This window comes from Cebus imitator, unplaced genomic scaffold (genome assembly GCF_001604975.1).
Source record: "Cebus imitator isolate Cc_AM_T3 unplaced genomic scaffold, Cebus_imitator-1.0 Scaffold54, whole genome shotgun sequence".
NCBI lineage: Eukaryota > Metazoa > Chordata > Mammalia > Primates > Cebidae > Cebus > Cebus imitator.
In genome coordinates this window covers 813,108-831,217 of record NW_016107369.1, presented here as the reverse complement: position 1 = coordinate 831,217, position 18,110 = coordinate 813,108, and the positions used below count along the sequence as shown (strand labels likewise).

The 18,110-nt window shown below is 43.2% G+C and overlaps 1 protein-coding gene across 16 annotated transcripts in view; it reads left to right on the top strand.

Annotated features, from left to right (window-relative positions):
- The window catches only part of LOC108304386 (neurexin-3), an 827,297-nt gene that overhangs the window by 112,131 nt on the left and 697,056 nt on the right, over nucleotides 1-18,110 (top strand). For 12 of the 16 annotated variants that reach the window (XM_037738482.1, XM_017528527.2, XM_017528523.2 and 9 more), the window contains 2 exons: nucleotides 13,700-13,729; nucleotides 16,564-16,575. In XM_037738482.1, the coding sequence (XP_037594410.1) occupies nucleotides 13,700-13,729; nucleotides 16,564-16,575 (42 nt within the window). The remainder of the gene's footprint in view (nucleotides 1-13,699; nucleotides 13,730-16,563; nucleotides 16,576-18,110) is intronic. The other 4 variants (XM_037738485.1, XM_037738483.1, XM_017528526.2 and 1 more) reach the window with 1 other exon arrangement.

Genomic DNA, 18,110 nt, shown 5'->3' with positions numbered 1-18,110 from the left:
TTTTTTTTTTTTGAGATGGAGTTTTGCTGTTGTCACTCAGGCTGGCATGTAATGGTGTAATCTCGGCTCACTGCAACCTCCGCCTCCTGGATTCAAGCGATTCTCCTGCCTCAGCCTCTCGAGTAGCTGGCATTACAGGTGTGCACCATCATACCCAGCAAATTTTTTTATTTTTAGTAGAGATGGGGTTTCACCATGTTGGCCAGGCTGGTCTTGAACCCCTGACCTCCTGTGAACCACCTGCCTCAGCCTCCCAAAGTGCTGGGATTACAGGTGTGAGCCACCGCGCCTGGCCTGTCTTTGGCTACTTTTGAGCTGCACAGGTAGGGTTGCATAGCTGTGATAGAGCCTTACACAGCCCCAAAAGTGTTTACCATCTGGCTCTTTATCAAACAAAAGTTTGCTACCTCTGGGTTAGAGATAGATGCCTGGTTGACAAGCTGTCTCAATTAATGCACTGTGACCTATTCACATTACTTTACCTTTGTCGGGGTTCCACTTCTTTCACAAAATGGAGTTGTTTCGAAGATTGTGAGCTTGTGCATGTAAAGTCTTTAGAGCATTGCCTGGTACATAACCATGTATAAAGTGGCCATTATTATAAATGTGAAAGGAAAATAAATCTTGGGGTCCTGAAATCACTAAGCTCAAAGGAAAAGTCAAGCTGGGAGCTGCTTACGGGAAACCTGCCTCTCATTCTATTCAAAGCCACCCCTCTGCTCACTGAGATATCCAATTGTCTCCTTTGGAAAGGCTAATCAGAAACTCAAAAAAATGCAACCATTCATCTCTCACCTATCTGTGACCTGGAAGCCCCCTTGCCGCTTTCTGCCTTTGCTTCAAGTTGTCCTGCCTTTTCAATATACTTTTTACATATATAAAACCAATATACTTTTTACATACATTGATTGATGTCTCATGCCTCCCTAAAATGTATAAAACCAAGCTGTGCCCTGACCCCCTTGGACACATGTCAGCAGGACCTCCTGAGGCTGTGTCAGAGTGCGTCCTCAACCTCAGCAAAACCCAGTTTCTAAATTAACTGAGACTTGTCTCAAATTTTCGGGGTTCACATAAGCTATCTCATTTGATCCTTTGAGCACATGTCTCCATTTTATAGATGAAGATACTTTGGCCCAGAAAGTTTTTTTAAAAAAAGAAAACCAACCCCCCCTTGTAGCTGTGTCTTGGTCTCCGTAATTGTCTAGAGGCATACTCCTGTGCAGTGCTGTAGAACCTCCCCAGACACACCAGCTGTTCTCTCCTGTTGCATGTTCTCTCTCATCTGTCCTGCCCTTTGCGCTTCCAGTGAAGAGGTCCCTCAAACTTAGATCCCAGCCATTGTTCTCAAGTGGGGCTTAGGAACCAGTAAAAGGGGGCAGAGGAGACCAGTATTTTACAGAGAACCCACAGTGTGCCAGGCATCTACCACTTCACAGATGAAGGACCTGGGGCTCCAAGACATTGCATCCCTTGCTCAAGTCAGAAGCAGGTATGGTAAGTTTCAGCATGTAAATTCAGGTCTGGAATTTCTGCTTGGTAGTTCTGCCACTTTTGTCAGGAGTTGTACGCCCTTGGGCACGTCAGGTAACCTCTCTGGGCAATAGGCTTCTTTCCTTTAACCTGATAGATTAGAGGCGGATGAGCTTTCAGGCTTCTTTGATTCTGAGGCTCTATGCTTAGACCATCTGACTGAGATACCTTGTGGAATAGCAACTAGGAGAATGCCTTCTCCATTACCAAAGACTAAACCTCCTAACTCCAGTAGTGCCTATAAGATACTTTGTTTTTTCTTTGCTATTCTTTGGGGCAATAGTCCCTCTTGCTTTTCTTCCTTATTACCTTATTGGAAAACACACTTGACATTTTTGAGCTTGTATTTTGAGCCAGGAATGGAAACGTTAAGTTTTGCTTGCCTCATTTAATGCTTCTGACATCCCTAGGAGGTAAATTGCTGTTTGGCCCATTTCACCTAGAAACAAACTGAGGCTCAGGTACAATAAGTAACTCACTGATACAACTCAGTAAAAAGTGGTGGAATAGAATGCAAACCCTGGAAGTGTGGCCCAGGAGACATCTCCTAGGGAGTTCCACTAGAGTGTACGCTCCACAAAGGCACACTGCTGTTTACAATTGTGTCCTCCTGGCCCAGAACAGTGCCAATACATGACAGGCACAGAATAAAACTTCCTGAATGAATCAGCGGTGCTTAGGACTCAGCACTTAGTTTTATCCCACATCCGCTGAAAGAAAGTTCACTTTTTATTGGGGTTCACCCTGAGACAGAAGGTAATTGAATGAATCTTTATTCAGTGTCCATCTTGGGCTTGGCTCAGTGGGAGGAGATGCAGGCTGCAGGGAAATCTACCTCCATTGTGTGTAATTAGATTGGAAGGGGGCCCTCAGCTGGCTAACAGTGCTCAGCTCCCAGCCAATTGCCTGGCTGGGGCCCAGGAAGACCCCCCTGGCTCCCGTAGCTGTTCTTGATGAGTAAGTGTGAGTAAGGAGCTGCTTCTCATCTTGCCTCCAGTGTTGGCTCACTCAAGGACACAGATCACTGGGCCTTGGTGCCTTTTTCTAGAGCCTTTCGAAATCCCTCCTTTATTGTCTTAGGCAGGAAGACCCACCGGGGTATTTGTTATGATCACATTTCATTTCCCAGTTCTGGAGGGCAAGGCCAGAGTTTTAGCTGGAGAAACCATGAGTGATATCCTGCCCCTGCCCCTGCCCCTGCCAAATGGGCGGAGGTGTTTATTTGCTGTTCCAGTGTTGAGGGCAGCAGGAGCATGTAGAAAGAAGGGGCAGTGAATGCTAAACGTGCTGTGATATGCAGGAGAGCCTCATTCAAAGGTTTGCACGGCTCAAAATGTCATTGATGAGGCACTGAGAGACTATTCTAGACCAGCTCCCTCCCTGTCCAGGAGGGGGAAATGAGGCAACAGACCTCCCACGTGACTCATTTAAGCCACACAGCTAGTTTGGGACGGCCCTGGAGACCCTCCCAGTCTGCAGACCTGCATAGGGAGGTGTGGTAAGGACAAGGCTAAGCTTGTCAGTTTGTTGGGCTCAGGAGGGGTGAGGAGGTGGAATGCAGCTGAGAGTCCAGGGCAGTGGGTCCCTTTGTGGGGTAGCTTAGCTGACTGTGACCACGTAGGGAGGCATCTGAGGATGCACTGGGCAGGTGGTCTGCTAATGCTGCCAGCTTGTTAGAGAAATGGTGTTGGCAAGAGATGGAGGGCAGGGCAGAGAGAGGACATAGATAGACCAGTCCCCTAAATAATGACAGCAATAACTACATGCTTTTGAGCCCTTCCTATGTGCTAGGAACTGTGCTAAGTGTATTCCATATGCAGATTTGTCCCAGTGATCCTGAAAGGATATTTTACAGATGAGAGGCAGGACATTTTACAGATATTTTCAGATGAGAGGCAGAAGGAAGCGCAGAAAAGTTAACTTGCTCAGAAGTCCCACCGTTAGTAAGAGGTGGCACTGGGATCTGAATCCAGGCTTTGGATGGTTGAGAGCAGTGGTTTGCAAACTCTGGTATGCATCAGAATCACTTGGAGAGCTGTTGAATGAGATCCTGGCTCCTTAAACTAAGATTGTTCTCCCAGGTGGTTCTAATATAACCAAAATTTGAAAATCACTGTCTTAAAGTCAAGTCATCATGAAGGTGAAGGGACTTGAAAGCTTCACTTGTCACTGCAATTTTATATCCCCACATATATTATGGGCAGTGTCGGAGGCTGTCAAGAGGAGGTAGAAGGGAGGATGGGATGACAATCTTCCTCTGAGTTCCCCATGGCTTTTAGGTCATAGGGCTAGTAAAACCATCATGATGATACACTATGGTCAGCTGTGTATTTTCTGGCCCCCTTATCTGCCACCATGGGCACTTGAAGGGCAGCAGTGTCTTACTCTTTGAGAACAGAGACTTATCCATGCCTGTATCCCCACTGCCTGCCACATTGTAGGTGCTCAGAAAACTGGTTAGAATCAACATTTCAGGGAAGGACGAGGCCCAATAGATTGTCAAGGCTTTCTATGCACCTAATTTTTGGATCTCTTCTGTAGGAGTTAATTCAGACTTGGCTTGGACCGCTTCAGAGATGAGTAACTCATTGCTCCTTTAGCTTTTCCATTCCATTCCAACAGCACTGAATGCTTGGAAGCTCTTTCTTATCGCAAGTTGCTGTAGCCACCACCACCTCTACAGCTTCCAGCCCTTGGAGACACACAGAATACTCTAATTACACTCCCAGTGTTTGAAGACAGGGCTTTTGTCTTTAAGGATCTTCTTTTCTAAAAGCTAAAACATCTCCAGTTTTTTTAGACATCCTCCTGTGAGGGGTTTAAATTCTTTCTTCCAGGTCACTGTTCTCTGAAAAATGACATATTTTATTTTCTGTGTCCTTTCCAAAGAAGGATGCCCACACCACATAAAGTATTATGAACATGATTGGGATCAGTTCATTATAGAGTGGTCCCAGGATACCCTTTTTCTAGACTAGACATCTATTAATGACAGCACCAAATATCTTAGCCTTAATAAAAAAGATTATAGTATTAATTGAACTTAACGTCAATGAAAGCCTTTACTATTTTTGTGTGTCCTGCTGCTAAGCCATTTCTCTCCCCCTTCTGGACTTGTGCAATTGATTTATTTGACTAAAGCTTGGGATCATTCTTTGACTTTGTTAAATCCAGCTTGGATTTTAAAAATCTAGCACACTATGGTCTGTTTGGGTACAGTGCTTTCATCTAGTGCATCAGCTGTCCCTTCTAGCTTCATGTCATTCATGAATGATTTTAGGAAAGTTCCTGACAGCTGGAGAGCAAAGACTTTCTTTCCTTTAGAATGATTCTTTTCTAAGCCATCACTGCTGATCCTTTAGAACCTAGAGTGTTGGGTATACCTACGTTTGTCTCTGTCTTCCATGGCATTAATGCATGAGGAAACCTCACCACTTCTTCCCCATTAAGAGATGGAATAGCTTGGAAATATGCTGCAGACATTCTTTCCCCCTGCCCTGTAGTTAGGCCATACAGAAGCTGTTGGTTACTCATGGGCGTGATAGGAAGAAACCCGTTCTGTTCAGTCCAGCCTCCATGCCATAAGAACAATATTGGTCTAGTGGCAAACAGCGAGTGGGCTTGTCTGATTACATACTACACAGGACTAGGTGGTGAGGATGAACATGGTAGTATCATGGAAGGGCCAAACCCAGAGGCTGGAATCTGGACAACCCCTATCTTGAAGAATTAGTAGCAGGATCTCTCTCTTCTGTGTCTCTGAAAATCATCATCAGTCCAACTGTTTGATCCATTCTCGGTACTGTGTAAAGCTGGTAGAAGAGCCAAAACCCCATATGTAAACAGTTGATTATCCTGCGTGTTAGCTCATAATTGCTGTTAGGTGATTATTTGAAGCTTTGTATAGCGTGACTGTGGTGGTGGCAGGCTATCGCTGAAGCCTACCATTCTGATTATGGGCAGTGTTCTCTGGGGATTTCAGCCATTTGAAACCACCATTTTTGTGGGTCAAAAGCAGTCACTCATCAGCAGTTTCATACAGTTCAGCTCAATATGTTTCTTGGTCTCTTTAGAGATCCTCTGAATTCATAGAGGCAAAGAACCTTAGAGTTGGGAGGACTTTTTGGTAGTTATCTCTTACAGCCTCATTCTGACTCTTTTCTGTGGCATTTCTGGCAAATGAAATTTTTTCTTTATTATTTTACTTTCTGTTCATGCCAAATGTGCTTGCTTTTTTTTTCATCATGCATGTACTACTTTAAAAACGCTTGATGGTAGCTCTCGTGTTCTTACCTAGCTCTCTCTTGTTTGGGTTGCACATTCCTTGAGCTGTTCTTCATGTTGACGTGTTTTGGGTGCCTTATGATCCTAGGTATTCTCCTTTGGAATGAATACCCCACTTGACTAATGCCTCTCCTAATGTATGGCAACAGACACTGAACCAAAACCCTACATCTGGTACAGACAATGCTGAGAAAAAGGGAGACTGTTGAACACTTTTATTTTGGTTGGTTGAGGGCAGAGGATTGCACTTAAGTGCCAGCATTTACATATAGGCTTTAAAATTAAATTTCACTTTTGCCTGTTCTCATCCATTTGGACCCTAATTCTTATATCTAACAAATTATTTTTAGGTTTAGGTCATTGCAACATCCAGATAGCATGCCATGAATGACTTCAGACATGTCATTGATCCAGATGTGGAGCAGGCCTAGGCTCTGCTGTAAGGAACTAGTGAAGTCTGGGCAGAAAAATGATATTTAAGTTTACAATGAAGGTCGTGGAATTACTCAGGGAAGGTCTGGTCTAAGACAAAATTATGGATTTTACCTGTAATCTCAGCTACTCACGAGGCTGAGGTGGGAGGATCGCTTGAGCCCAGGAGTTTGAGGGTGCAGTGAGCCACGATTGTGCCACTGCACTCCAGCCTGGGCAACAGAGTGGACCTTGTCTCAAAAAAAAAGAAGGACTTAGGCAGAAGCTTTCTTCAGACCCTTCCCCTTTCCTGTAAGCATTCTTATTCTCAGTTCCACCCTGTCCCCTGTGCCCTCTCTCCCACCCACAGTGGCAGACTTCTTCAGCCTGCATGTCTCTGTCTTTCTCTATTCAAAAGCTCCTGTACATGCCCCTGTCTTGGAAACCTTTAGCCTGGCTGCCCTGATGATCTCACACATGACAGTATCCATGACTGAGGAGTCCGAGTGTGTCTCATGTTGAAATTTGCATTTTAAAGAGAGAAGTGGCTTTATGCCACTGGATAACTTGGGGAAGGAAGAATTTCATGTTTTAGGTGATTCTGCAGAGGAAGATTGAGGAGAGACAGAAGACAGCCATTTAAAAGGGCTTCCCAGGGCTCTTTTAAACTACGCTGGGCCAGGGTCATAAATGAAGTTGATGTCTAGTCACTATTTTTTGCTTCTGGATTCTCTGAGATATGCCTCCTCTCCTCTCCATTAGTACTGAATTAGTGAGGGTAGCTGGTGTCATGGTTGCCATCACAGGCTGGAAAGTCCATCTGCTGGTGCCGAGTCCTCACTTCACCCCTCACTAAGGTAGTGTGACTTTAGGTCTCAGCCTTGGTTTTCTCACGTGTAAAACTGATGGGATAGCAATGTCTTTCCCATAGAGTTGTATTTGATGAGATAACACATAGCCATGCCTTGTCTGTGATAAACAACCAACAAATATTAGCTGTTATTGTAATTCTCTATACCAAGTTAACGGAATTTCTTCTCTTTAGTGCTTAAAATGTCAAGATGTGTTTTTCAACTGGAAGATGAAATTCTTCCTTTCCCAGGTCATTTTGGGGGGTTATTAAGCCCCTTTCCTCTTTAAAATGTAAATCTGAACAACACGAGGTGTTTTTCCCCTTCTCTCCTTTCCAAATTCTTGGTCACCCTACAGACACTTTTGGCTTCTGTATTTTGGGTGGAGGCCACCCTCTTTCCCCTTCAACATCTCCCTAGTTCTTCCAGAAACATCGGGTGAATGTTTCCATGACCTTCTGATTTTATGTAATTACTCTTTTAAAAAGTCCTTGTGGCTTCATAAGAATTCATCGTTGGCACTTGGCACTGGCAGCAATTAGTGACATTTAATTTCTCCACTTCACTATGAAAAAAAAGAGATGATATATGTGGATTTTTCACTGGGATAAAAGTTACTCTGAAAGCAAGTGAAATAAAAGTCTTGGCAGAGATAACTTGTTTTTTTTTTTTCCCCTGAATCCTTTTCTTTTTTTCTCCCCCCGTGAGTGACTTCCATCCTTCCCCTGAAATACTTTCGCCAATTACCCAGCCAGGGTGAAGGAAAGAAGGATGGATTTGAAAACCATCTGAGGTGGGTGGGATATTATAGGTTTGAGGGAGTCAGTATTAGCTTAAATGATGGAGACCTTCAACTTCTGGCCTGGTTCCTGAACATGACATCTTCCTCTAGCCTGTTTCAGTAAATGGTTTCTATTCTCTGTATTAGTCATTCTCATGACAGGCTTCATGATGGCCACAGCCGCTTACAAATGACTTTGCTTTCATAGCCATTTCCATTTTCCTGAGCTGCAAAAGCAGCCATAGCTATCACCATGGGGATTTTCCCAAAGGGTGTAACATCGTTTAGAGGGCCTTACGTGTACTTTGCATATAATTTACATATGATTTGCAGTCTATTCTAAGGCAATTTCAACTTTGTATGTCTTACCTCCTGGTGATCTTTTTCTCTTCTTATTCCTCTCTGTACCCTGAGAACCTGTGCCCCACAGATAGGCAGGCACAAGAAGGATGGAATATATTAATAGGTCTAGAAAGAGGGAGGCGGAAGGGTCAAAAGTATCAGACACATTGTTGGTATCTAGCTGGAGTAGCACTGTTTCAGGGTGTGACATCAAACAGGAGACACTTCCGTTGCTTTTTTTGTGTTTTTGTAAACATTTTTTAAAAAAAGGAATTGTAGTTCTACAAGAATTCTACATTGGCAATTCTTAATTGCCTGCCTATCAAAAGGTCCCAGCCCATCTCCTGTTCATCCTTAGGTGAACTTTAATGGTGCTGGATTTTGAGTCATAGTTGCAGATCTGCTCAAAGCCTATGGTGAGTCTGTTTTGGAAAGGCATGGTCCCCTATGTTTCTGTGAACCCCTGTTTTAGCCTGTGACTTTTCTTTTGGCAGCCCTGGAATATCAAGCCCAGAGTAAATGCCAAACTCCAAACTCAGCCAGCTGCTGGTCCCAGTGTGGCCTGGGAGAGTGCTGCTGATGGGCATGCCATTTGATCCACTGTTTCTGAGGTCGACTAGAAGACTCATCTTCATTTTTACACCTTCCTCATTAACAACACCCAGAACGCATACCTAGTATAGATTCTGTTTCCTTTCTTGCTAATTATATCCTCCTCAGTTAAGATTTTTTGAGCATTATTTTCTATAATTTATGTTGGAAAGCCATATAGTTCCTTTTTCTTTTTTTTGAATATAAAATTATTTCAATGTTTATATCTTAATGTTGAATATGCTCAGAAAAAAAAAGAGTCTCCAGGATATCTTGATATTTCCCAACTTCTCCCAGGTTAAGACTAAAGGCTCCATCCCCTTTTCTTTTGAAGTGTCATTCACTTACACAGGGGCTGACCCTCTTGTCCATGAAGGGGCTGTGAGAAGCCCTTACATTAATACTTGTCCTGACTCTCTCTCAGACTGTAGTCCTGCATTGTTAAAGGCGCATTGGATCTTTGGCTTGACTGATTCTTCCTTTCAGTTCTTTATACATCAAACAGAACTCATCCCCACCACCGTGAATCCGTCTCCCTACCCCATCCCACCTTCCTATTTCTGTTACTGTTTCCCCCAGTCTCCCATCCACCCCTCTCCTAAGCATCTCATCCATCACCAAAGCCTATTCAATACTCTTTTTCCTTTTCTTTCTTGCTGCCATGATACTAATATCAGCCCTTCCCCTGTAACTGATCTCTCTGCCGCTGTCTCTTTTCCTCTAATCCATCTTGTCCACAGTATTGCAAAAATAATCTTCTTCAATATCATCTTCCTTGGGTTTTTCGTTTTGCCCATGAACCCTTGATGTCTCCCATCAGCAACAAGATCAAGTCCACTTTGCTTAGCCTTGAAACGCAAGACCTCCAAACTCTGATTCTTAGGATCATCTTTCACTTTTTCCTTATGTGAACTATGCATATGTGTTCATTCCTTTGTTTGTTTGGCATGCTATTACATCCCAACTGGGTGTCCGGCAGTGTTCTGGTTGTTTCTGAAAAGCTGAGCAGAAAAGTCCTTACCAATGCACTTTATGATCCTGGGAGATCATGCTGCTACCTGGAAGGTCCTCCATCTAAACCCTACATTATTTTCCAGGACCTGTTTAAAATTCCTCTGTCCTCCAGAAACCTTTTCTAAGCACCTGGGACCCTCTTTCTAGTCCCTACAGATCTTATTGTCTGAATTAATCATTTGAAACTTAGCAATTATCCATTCAGTTTTCATTCAATCATCAAACACACACTGAACACCTATTGTCTGTCAGGTATTATAATAGGTGTTGTCTTATACGTCATTATATTTTCATAGCATAATAAAAATAACATCAACAACAACACTTATAAAGCTCTTGTCAGGCCAGGGGCCGTGGCTCACACCTGTAATCCCAGCACTTTGGGAGGCCAAGGTGGGCGGATCACCTGTGGTTAGGAGTTTGAGACCAGCCTGGTCAACATGGCAAAACCCCATCTCTACTAAAAATTCAAAATGTAGCCAGGCATGGTGGCACACACCTGTAATCCTAGCTACTCAGAAGGCTGAGGCAGGAGAATCACTTGAATCCGGGAGGCAGAGGTTGCAATAAGCTGAGATCACCCCATTGCACTCCAGCCTGGGTGGCAGAGGGAAACTCCGTCTCAAAGAAAAAAAAAAAAGCTCTTATGTGTAGGCACAAATTTATATACATTAATTAATCCTCAAAATAACCTTTGAGGTAAGCATTATTCAAATTTTATGATAGGAAAATCAAGGCAAAGAGATATTTAACAACTTTCCTAGGGTCACAAGTTAGAAAGTTGCAGAGTTGGAAATCAATTCTTGCTCTGAGGTTCTTGATCTTAACCCCTATGCATCACTGTCAGGTACCAGTATATATGTCAAACATGTGTATGTGTGTGTGTATAAATATAAGCACATGCACACCTTCTCAGCTACACTGAACTCTAGAGGTCAGGGGTCATGTCCCACACTTCCCTGTAGCCCCACTACCTCATTCAATCTATGCATGTGGTAGATATACGAATTGTTTGGATGATTGGTTATTAGTGCTTCCATTCACTCTTGAGGGGCTTGAGATTTTTAGCAGCAAGTAGGAGTGTTTTGAGGTAGAAGGCGGAGAAGCAGAATTTCAAAATAGACCTGGGCATGATGAAATTCTTGGTTTCCAGTTTTTAGCTCTGCAAGCTCTGAGGACAGGTTTGTGCAAGAAAATGTACTGATGTCAAAGCCCTTGAAAGTGGAAGAATATTCTTTTCTCAAAAAGAAAAATAAAACAAACCATATTATGGTTCCATAGTTTCTCCCCCCAATCCTGTTTCCTGTCACACTGATTCATATACATTTTGCTTTATTGCCTATAAAACCAAAGTTTTGACATCAGGGTGACATATGTCCTTTTCTGGCCTAGTATTTCCATCTAGGGTTTTTATAAGTTGAAGAATATCAACATTTTATTTGAGTGGCAATACTGCAACTACATATGTAGTTTAATAAAACCTGATAAGTACATATCTGAGTTTTAAAAACACAGGTGGTGAGTTATTTGCATTTTAAAAGGATTCTTCCCTTTACAAAAGGATCCACTGCAGGGTTCTATTAAATATCCAATTCCCCTTAGTGTATTTACTATACGATTTAATTTACCAAAATTTGATTTATATGCCACTCCAAAGGGGTAGCTCTCAAGTTCTGGTAAGCATAGGAATCACTTGGGCAACTCATTTAAAATTCAGATCTGGCCCCCAACTCCTCCCAAAAATTCTGAATCATTAGGTCTTGGGTGAAACCCAAGATTTTCATTTTTAACGAGCACTTAAGGTGGCTGATGTATATCCTCAGTGAAACACACTTTGGGAAGCACATAAGATAAGGCACAACTGTAGGGGTTTTTATGAGGTTTGAATCCCCTCTTACTACCAGATGTCCTGTTCACTCTTTATCTGGTAAATTGAAAAAATATTTATGTGGATCAAATGACTCTTCATCTCCTTCCTACTCACTTCTTCCTGCAGCTGCCAAACATCTTTAATCTCAGGAGTAAAATGTTTGCCTTTTTTCACCCCCTATTTGACGCTTAGGTAGCTCTTTGGATCATTCTTATTTTTGTTTTCCTCTATCTCTCTCTTTTTTTTTTTTTTTTGAGACAGGGTCTTCCTTTGTCCTTCAGCCTGGAGTGAGATGGTGTGATCATAGCTCACTGCAGCCTCAAACTTCTTGGCTCAAGCAATCCTCCCACCTCAATGCCCACCCAAGTAGCTCGAACTACAGGCATGCAACACCACCCCCAGTGAATTTTTAACTTTTTATTTTGTAGAGACAGAGCTTCGCTATGTTGCCCAGGGTGGTTTTGAACTCCTGGACTCAAGCTATTCTCCTGCCTTGGTGTCCCAAAGTGCTAGGATTACAGGTGTATGCCACTCTTGTGAGGGTCACCTACTGAATTCATACATCTATTCTGTTCCTGTTCCCCTTTCCACATACTCCACCAGGCATTTTTAAGAACAGTTATTTCTGTGGAAGTTTCTCTTAACCAAGTCTAGGGCCTTTTATCTTCTGTTCTTACTATCCCCTTCCCCCACTAAAGACCCAAAATAAATTTTTTGAACAAAACAAATCACAAGAATGACTTGTTTTGTCATGATCTCATTCTTCCATGCATGTTTATCCTGGTCCTAGAGCAACAAACACTGTAACTATTTAAAATATTATTCTAGTTTAATGAAATTTGCTTAAAAAATAGACCCCATGACATTTATGGCATATGTATCTGTGTATTTAATATATCATTGATCTTTTAAAAGTCAGTCACTTGACCTATATTTTGCCTCTGATTACTTTTCTAAATCTCCAGTAATCTCCAAAACCATTTAGAGGTTTCCATACTTTAGAGGGTTTTTTTCCTTTATTAATCCCCAATATCCCTAAATTTTGCTCAGAGTAAAGGTTCTCTGGAGCTATTTGGATATTGTCAAATATCTCCAGTAATAACAGAACCAATACAAGAGCAAATAACTGGCGTAATTGGTTCCTGGTTGAAAATCTTTTCTTTTTTTAAATAGATTTATCAAGGCTTGTGCTCTCCTGAGCCAAGGAGCTCTTAATTTCCCTGTTTGACTTCCATAACCGTATATCCAGAGGCTCTCTTATCTGTTTGCTGGGACTTTGCATACCTTTGATAACCCATTCAGTGCTAGGCTAGACCTCCCTGATCAAGTGGAGGACTTTCTGGGAAAGATGGTGGAGGAGAGGTGGAAGAAGTGATACTGTCCCTGGGCTAAGATGACAGTGATAGAAACAGTTCCAGGTTGTCTGAGCAACGATCGCAAGCAGGAACGTATTTGGTATATTCCATATGATTCAATTTTTGTAGAAAAGACTTATCTAGAGAAAAAAGTTGGATGGTAATCTCTGGAAGGTGGGATTGCCACTGATATTTTTCTTTTTGTTCTGATGACTGTTCCCAAGTTTCTACAGTGACCATGTATTACTATGACAAGCTATTTAAAAGAAAGAAACCTGCTTTACTGGCATCTTAAGTCTGCTTCCCAAGGGACTTAATCTTTAACAGATCTGTCACAAATCCTATCTATGGCATAGAACAACAGTAAAAGGAAAGTTCTCATGATTAGGCCCAGAGCAGTTCCGCAAACACAAGACGGTAAACCAGAAAGCCAGGCTTTCTGCTGAGCAGCAGGAAGGCTGGGCTGTCGGTGTTTGTTGCATGCCCCAGAGTATGTGTGTGTGGAGTCCGTGACATGTGAGCAAATATGTGGCCCCTGACACTCCTTTTCCCACTCGAGAATTAAGAGAAGATTGTATTGCATTTGGGATTTTAACTTTGTCTTCTTTCTTTTTTTCCTTCCCCTTCCCTGCTCCTCTTCCCTTTCTCCCTCTTTCCCTGCCTCAAGGCCTCTCCCACCTCATGATGAGTGAACAAGGTAGGTGCTTTGTGCTTGTGGTCCTGCAGCTGCCCGAATTGCTTGCCTCCGTGTCTCTGGCTGGTCACAGAGCCTCATCGTCACTGGCAGGCCATTTGCTGCCTGTCCTTCCTGCATTGGGCCAGGCTGGCTGCAGGGCCACCCCGCAGTGGGGGTGGGGGCACCTTCCCTGATGCATCGTGGTTTCCCACCCCCATTGTCCCCTTGGCTTCTCCATTCTCCACCGCCATTTGTCATCCTGGGCGCTGGCCCTGCTGGGCTGCATCCGAGAGGGAAGCATGAAACCAGGCATGACGGTGTCGATAATGGGGGTGAATGAAGCTAATTTCAGAGCAACCAAGCGGTTAACTTCCTCCTGCTCCTCCCTAGACCCCTTGCCGGGGCTCCAGGTTTGGGGAGAGGAGCTGGGCTCCTCCCTGAGTTCCCTCTGAGGAACGATTTTCTTTTTGTCTTCCCCTCCATTCCACTGCCCATAATGATCTGCCCTCCATGGTCAAAGGAAACCCTTGGGGGTTTGACTGTTTTCAGTTTTATATAAAAGCAAAAAGCACCTAAAGAACATGCTAATGTCCTCATGGCAGAATTCTAACTCATTATACACCCTGAAGAAAACTGCATATAAAGATCTGTAAATTCAGCATCTGCAACCTAAAATATTCAAATATGCAAGGAATGAACTGGGCAGGAAATTCAGCTCAGCTAAGCACAGGGTGGGCTGTGAATGAAGCCTTTTTCTCCTAAATAAAAATTTTCCACATTATCAGCCTAAATCAGAATTTGAGAGCTGAGCCTACTTAAAATTGTCTTTTCCTTCACAGTTCAATTGCTGCTATTGTGTTTCTTCTGAGCCTCGGGATGATTGCAAGATTGGTCTACCTACCTTGCCCTGTAACCAGAAAAACTATAATTTTTCTTGACTATGTCTTGTTGAAATGTACATGGGACTCAGCCCCTCTTTTGGGGGACCAAAGAAAAGAGGAAAGAGGGATCATTCCATATATTCCTGTTTTTCTTGATCTTTTGAGGAGGGTGGGACCTCCCCTCCCCTGCTCCCTAACATTGAGCCCATCAGACATTTTTGCCATAAAGGGCAGTATGATCAGATCAAGGAACCACCCAAGGCTGAAAGAAGTTTGTTTATGGCCTCCAGTTAGCTGTGGAAGTGAGCAGTCCAGGGCATCCTGAACTGACAAAGCAGGGTAAGGAGGAAGCCTACTTTTCCAATGTAAATGTATCCCCCAGACCTAAGCCAAGATCAGTGGTGTGGACTCCGGAAATTTTAGTGAAGAGATGGTTTGGTAGAGAACATATGTCAAAAAATAGAACTGGGAGAGGAGATTGGGTGAGTTTGATAGTATTAGAAGGGGCTCCAGAAGAGGCTGAGATGAAATCTCTGTTCTTGCAGTTTAGTGAGGGAAGGAAGAGCCAACAGCAAGTGACTGTGAGTTGGACATGAGTTGGAGATGTGTCTGATGTTGACCAGTGTCCAGGGAGCTCGAAAGACTTAAGCACATCTCTGTGAAGTGGGAGGAACTGAGCTCTGTGAATTGCTGGAATTCAGTGGCTCAACTTTGGTGACAAGTTATACCAGCAAAAGCAGGCTCTTAGGGTCCCAGTAACCTCCTCCGCCATTCTTTTTTTCCCTCTCACCTTCTTTAGCTTTATGCTCCTAGCTGCCCCTTGGGAGTCCTCCGAGCTTTTATTGTGGCTTGGAGAACTAAGTGCATCATAGGGCAGAATGTGGCAGATGGGATTGGCTGATGGGGACTTCCTTGGTCTTGATTTAGCTTATTGCAGACACACTGATGCAGCATGGATATCTTGGAAGGGTAAATCCCAACACTGGTACGAAAAGCATTTGGAGAACCACTATTATATTCCTTATGTGTGCACACAGAGCTTCAGATACAGCCATGCTCCGGGTGAATAAGTCTGGTACCTTCTAGAAAGAGAGAAAGAAATAATTATAGATGTGGATGTTGTGAATTCCTCTTTCGAGAGGTTTTCAGGAAAGGATGCAGAATTCTTCTGGGTGGCCAGTGCTACTAGTATTTGACGTTGCCACTTGAAGTTTAATCTGTTTTTAAGATGGTTCTTTGACTGCATTCCTCTTCCTTTCATTCTTTTCCATTTTCTACCCCGTTGTCTGTTCTCACCCGTCTGATGATTACCCAAAAAAACCGATGCTCTTCTTCTCACCAGTGTACTCTCTTCCTTTTCCTTATTCCTTCAACATAAAGGAGGCTTCTGTCTGGTTTCCACTGAATCTTGATAATTTGTTTTTGATGCCCATAAATAGGCGTGGAAATATTTATGTATGTTGTGTGTACACCACCTATACACATATGTTATCCTCTTGGTCCTCATAACTCATATTAATGTTGGGAAAATACAGGAGAACCTAGCTTCTCCGAGATGTTCCCTAACCATTGCTAGATTAATTAAGTGCATGCAATTTCGCATACATGTGGCTGTCCAGTGCTTTTGCATGCCGACTTTGTCATGTTTCTGAGGATGGGCCTGAAAATAAATGAATGGGACACAACTTGAACATGAAGCTGATGGAGCAGCCTTGCTGGTCACAGTGTTACTGCTTGTTTAAGCTTCCACATTGTATGTTTGTTTTGTGCTGCCTCCTCAGGATGTTGCGATGCTGCTGCCTTTACTGTTGTGAGTTTCTGTTTTGTGTGTTTTCCGTCTCTTGGTGTGTCTGCAATGTGCTGATGTTTGACTCTCCTTGCTCTCTCTCTCTTTGTCTCTCTCCCTCTCTCCCCGCCTCCATGGTGGACACCATGCTTCCTCTACTTAATTGGACCTTCACTTCATTTCTGTAGGTAGAAGTAAAGGTAGAGCTCACTTTATTTATTTATTTATTTTTATCATTGTAACTGTCAATCTGCCTTTTGAAATATTCATGCATCCAAGAGGATTGTCGATTCTGAATACAGTCCAGATTATAAATTAATGCTTTTAACAATGATTGAAAAATAAGAATAAAAATCAAAAGCCAATGCTATCATCTCCCTTCAGTGCACTTCATGTTCAGTGTTTGGGGATGATTCTGTGTTGGCCTGCCTCCGTCTAAACTGAGGGTGGGCCTTCTGCATGATCTCGTACTCTTTCTAGCAGGAACAGGGGACTCTGAAAGTGGTTACGCAGTGTGGGGAAGATACAGGTTACTTCCATGCAGGGTGCTCTAAGATCCCCTCCCAGTAAATGTATTGAGGGAACAGGGGAAGTATGAAATTATGTATCATTGTTGCTATTACTTGGAATAACTGAATTTGGGGATAACATCGGTGGGGGAAGGATGATAGACGAGAAAGGGAGAGGACTGGTGAATTGCCCGAAATTTTATTTAATGTGGAATTGGGGGGGATATATATTTATTTCTTTTTTTCCTGTGTCATATTTCCTGTATATGTGGGATTCAGAATTTTCTGATGGGGTGATGGTCTCAGAAGGGTGGGAATGGGAGGGTGTGAAAGAATATAGGAATGAAAATGTGTTACAGAGTCAGGAGGAAGAGGAGAAAGAGATAACGTAGGATTTTAACTTACAAAGCCAGCCTTTTGCCAGGTGGGCAGAGAAAAGGACAGGGGCCGAGCGAGTGAGCTCGCGCCGCCGACACTCTGGCATGCCTTTCATCACGTCACACCTTTGGGTAACTCATCCATTTCTTATCAAAGCTGTCAGACACCCAAGCCTAGAGAACCTGGCTCACCAGCTCAAATTGGATTAGTTGTTTCGGAGTGAAGGGAGAGGTTAATTGATAAATTATAAATATGTATCTGCATCTAGTCTTCCCTGGTACCTTCCTAACTCTCCAGCCCCTATCTCAGTGGATCTGTGTACTGTCTCTTCCTTCAAGGACTGGCAAGTAACCAAAGTAGGAAATGTGTTTTCTGCCATGAGGATGTTGAAAAAAAAAAAGGAGCTGACAAGTTATTGAAAACGTGGATTCAGTGACGCGTCTGAACTGGCTATCTCTTATTGAGTTTTATGCTTTTCTGGGTCTTTGAAAAGTTATGTGTGGTTGCCGTGGAGGCAGTTCAGTCCTTTCCACTGTGGGATTGGTTGATTGTCTGTTCCTTTTATGCTAATCCCAGGTGGCTTTATTCTCAGAAATCTGTCATGGGGAACCCTTACCCCATTGCTAAGTTGGTATCTTTTGAAAGGAGGTGGGCAGGAAAGTGGGGAGAGGAAGAGGAATAAATGATTAAAGGGCTACATCTGGCTGTATGGTCACCATTCCGCTGATTCTGCTCAGTGGAAGGCTGCCAGTGACCTCATCATAGGCAAAGCCACCAGTCTGCTGAGGACTCAACTTTTCTGATGCATGCGGCACTGTTGCCTCTTCCTTCTCTCACTGGCTCCTATG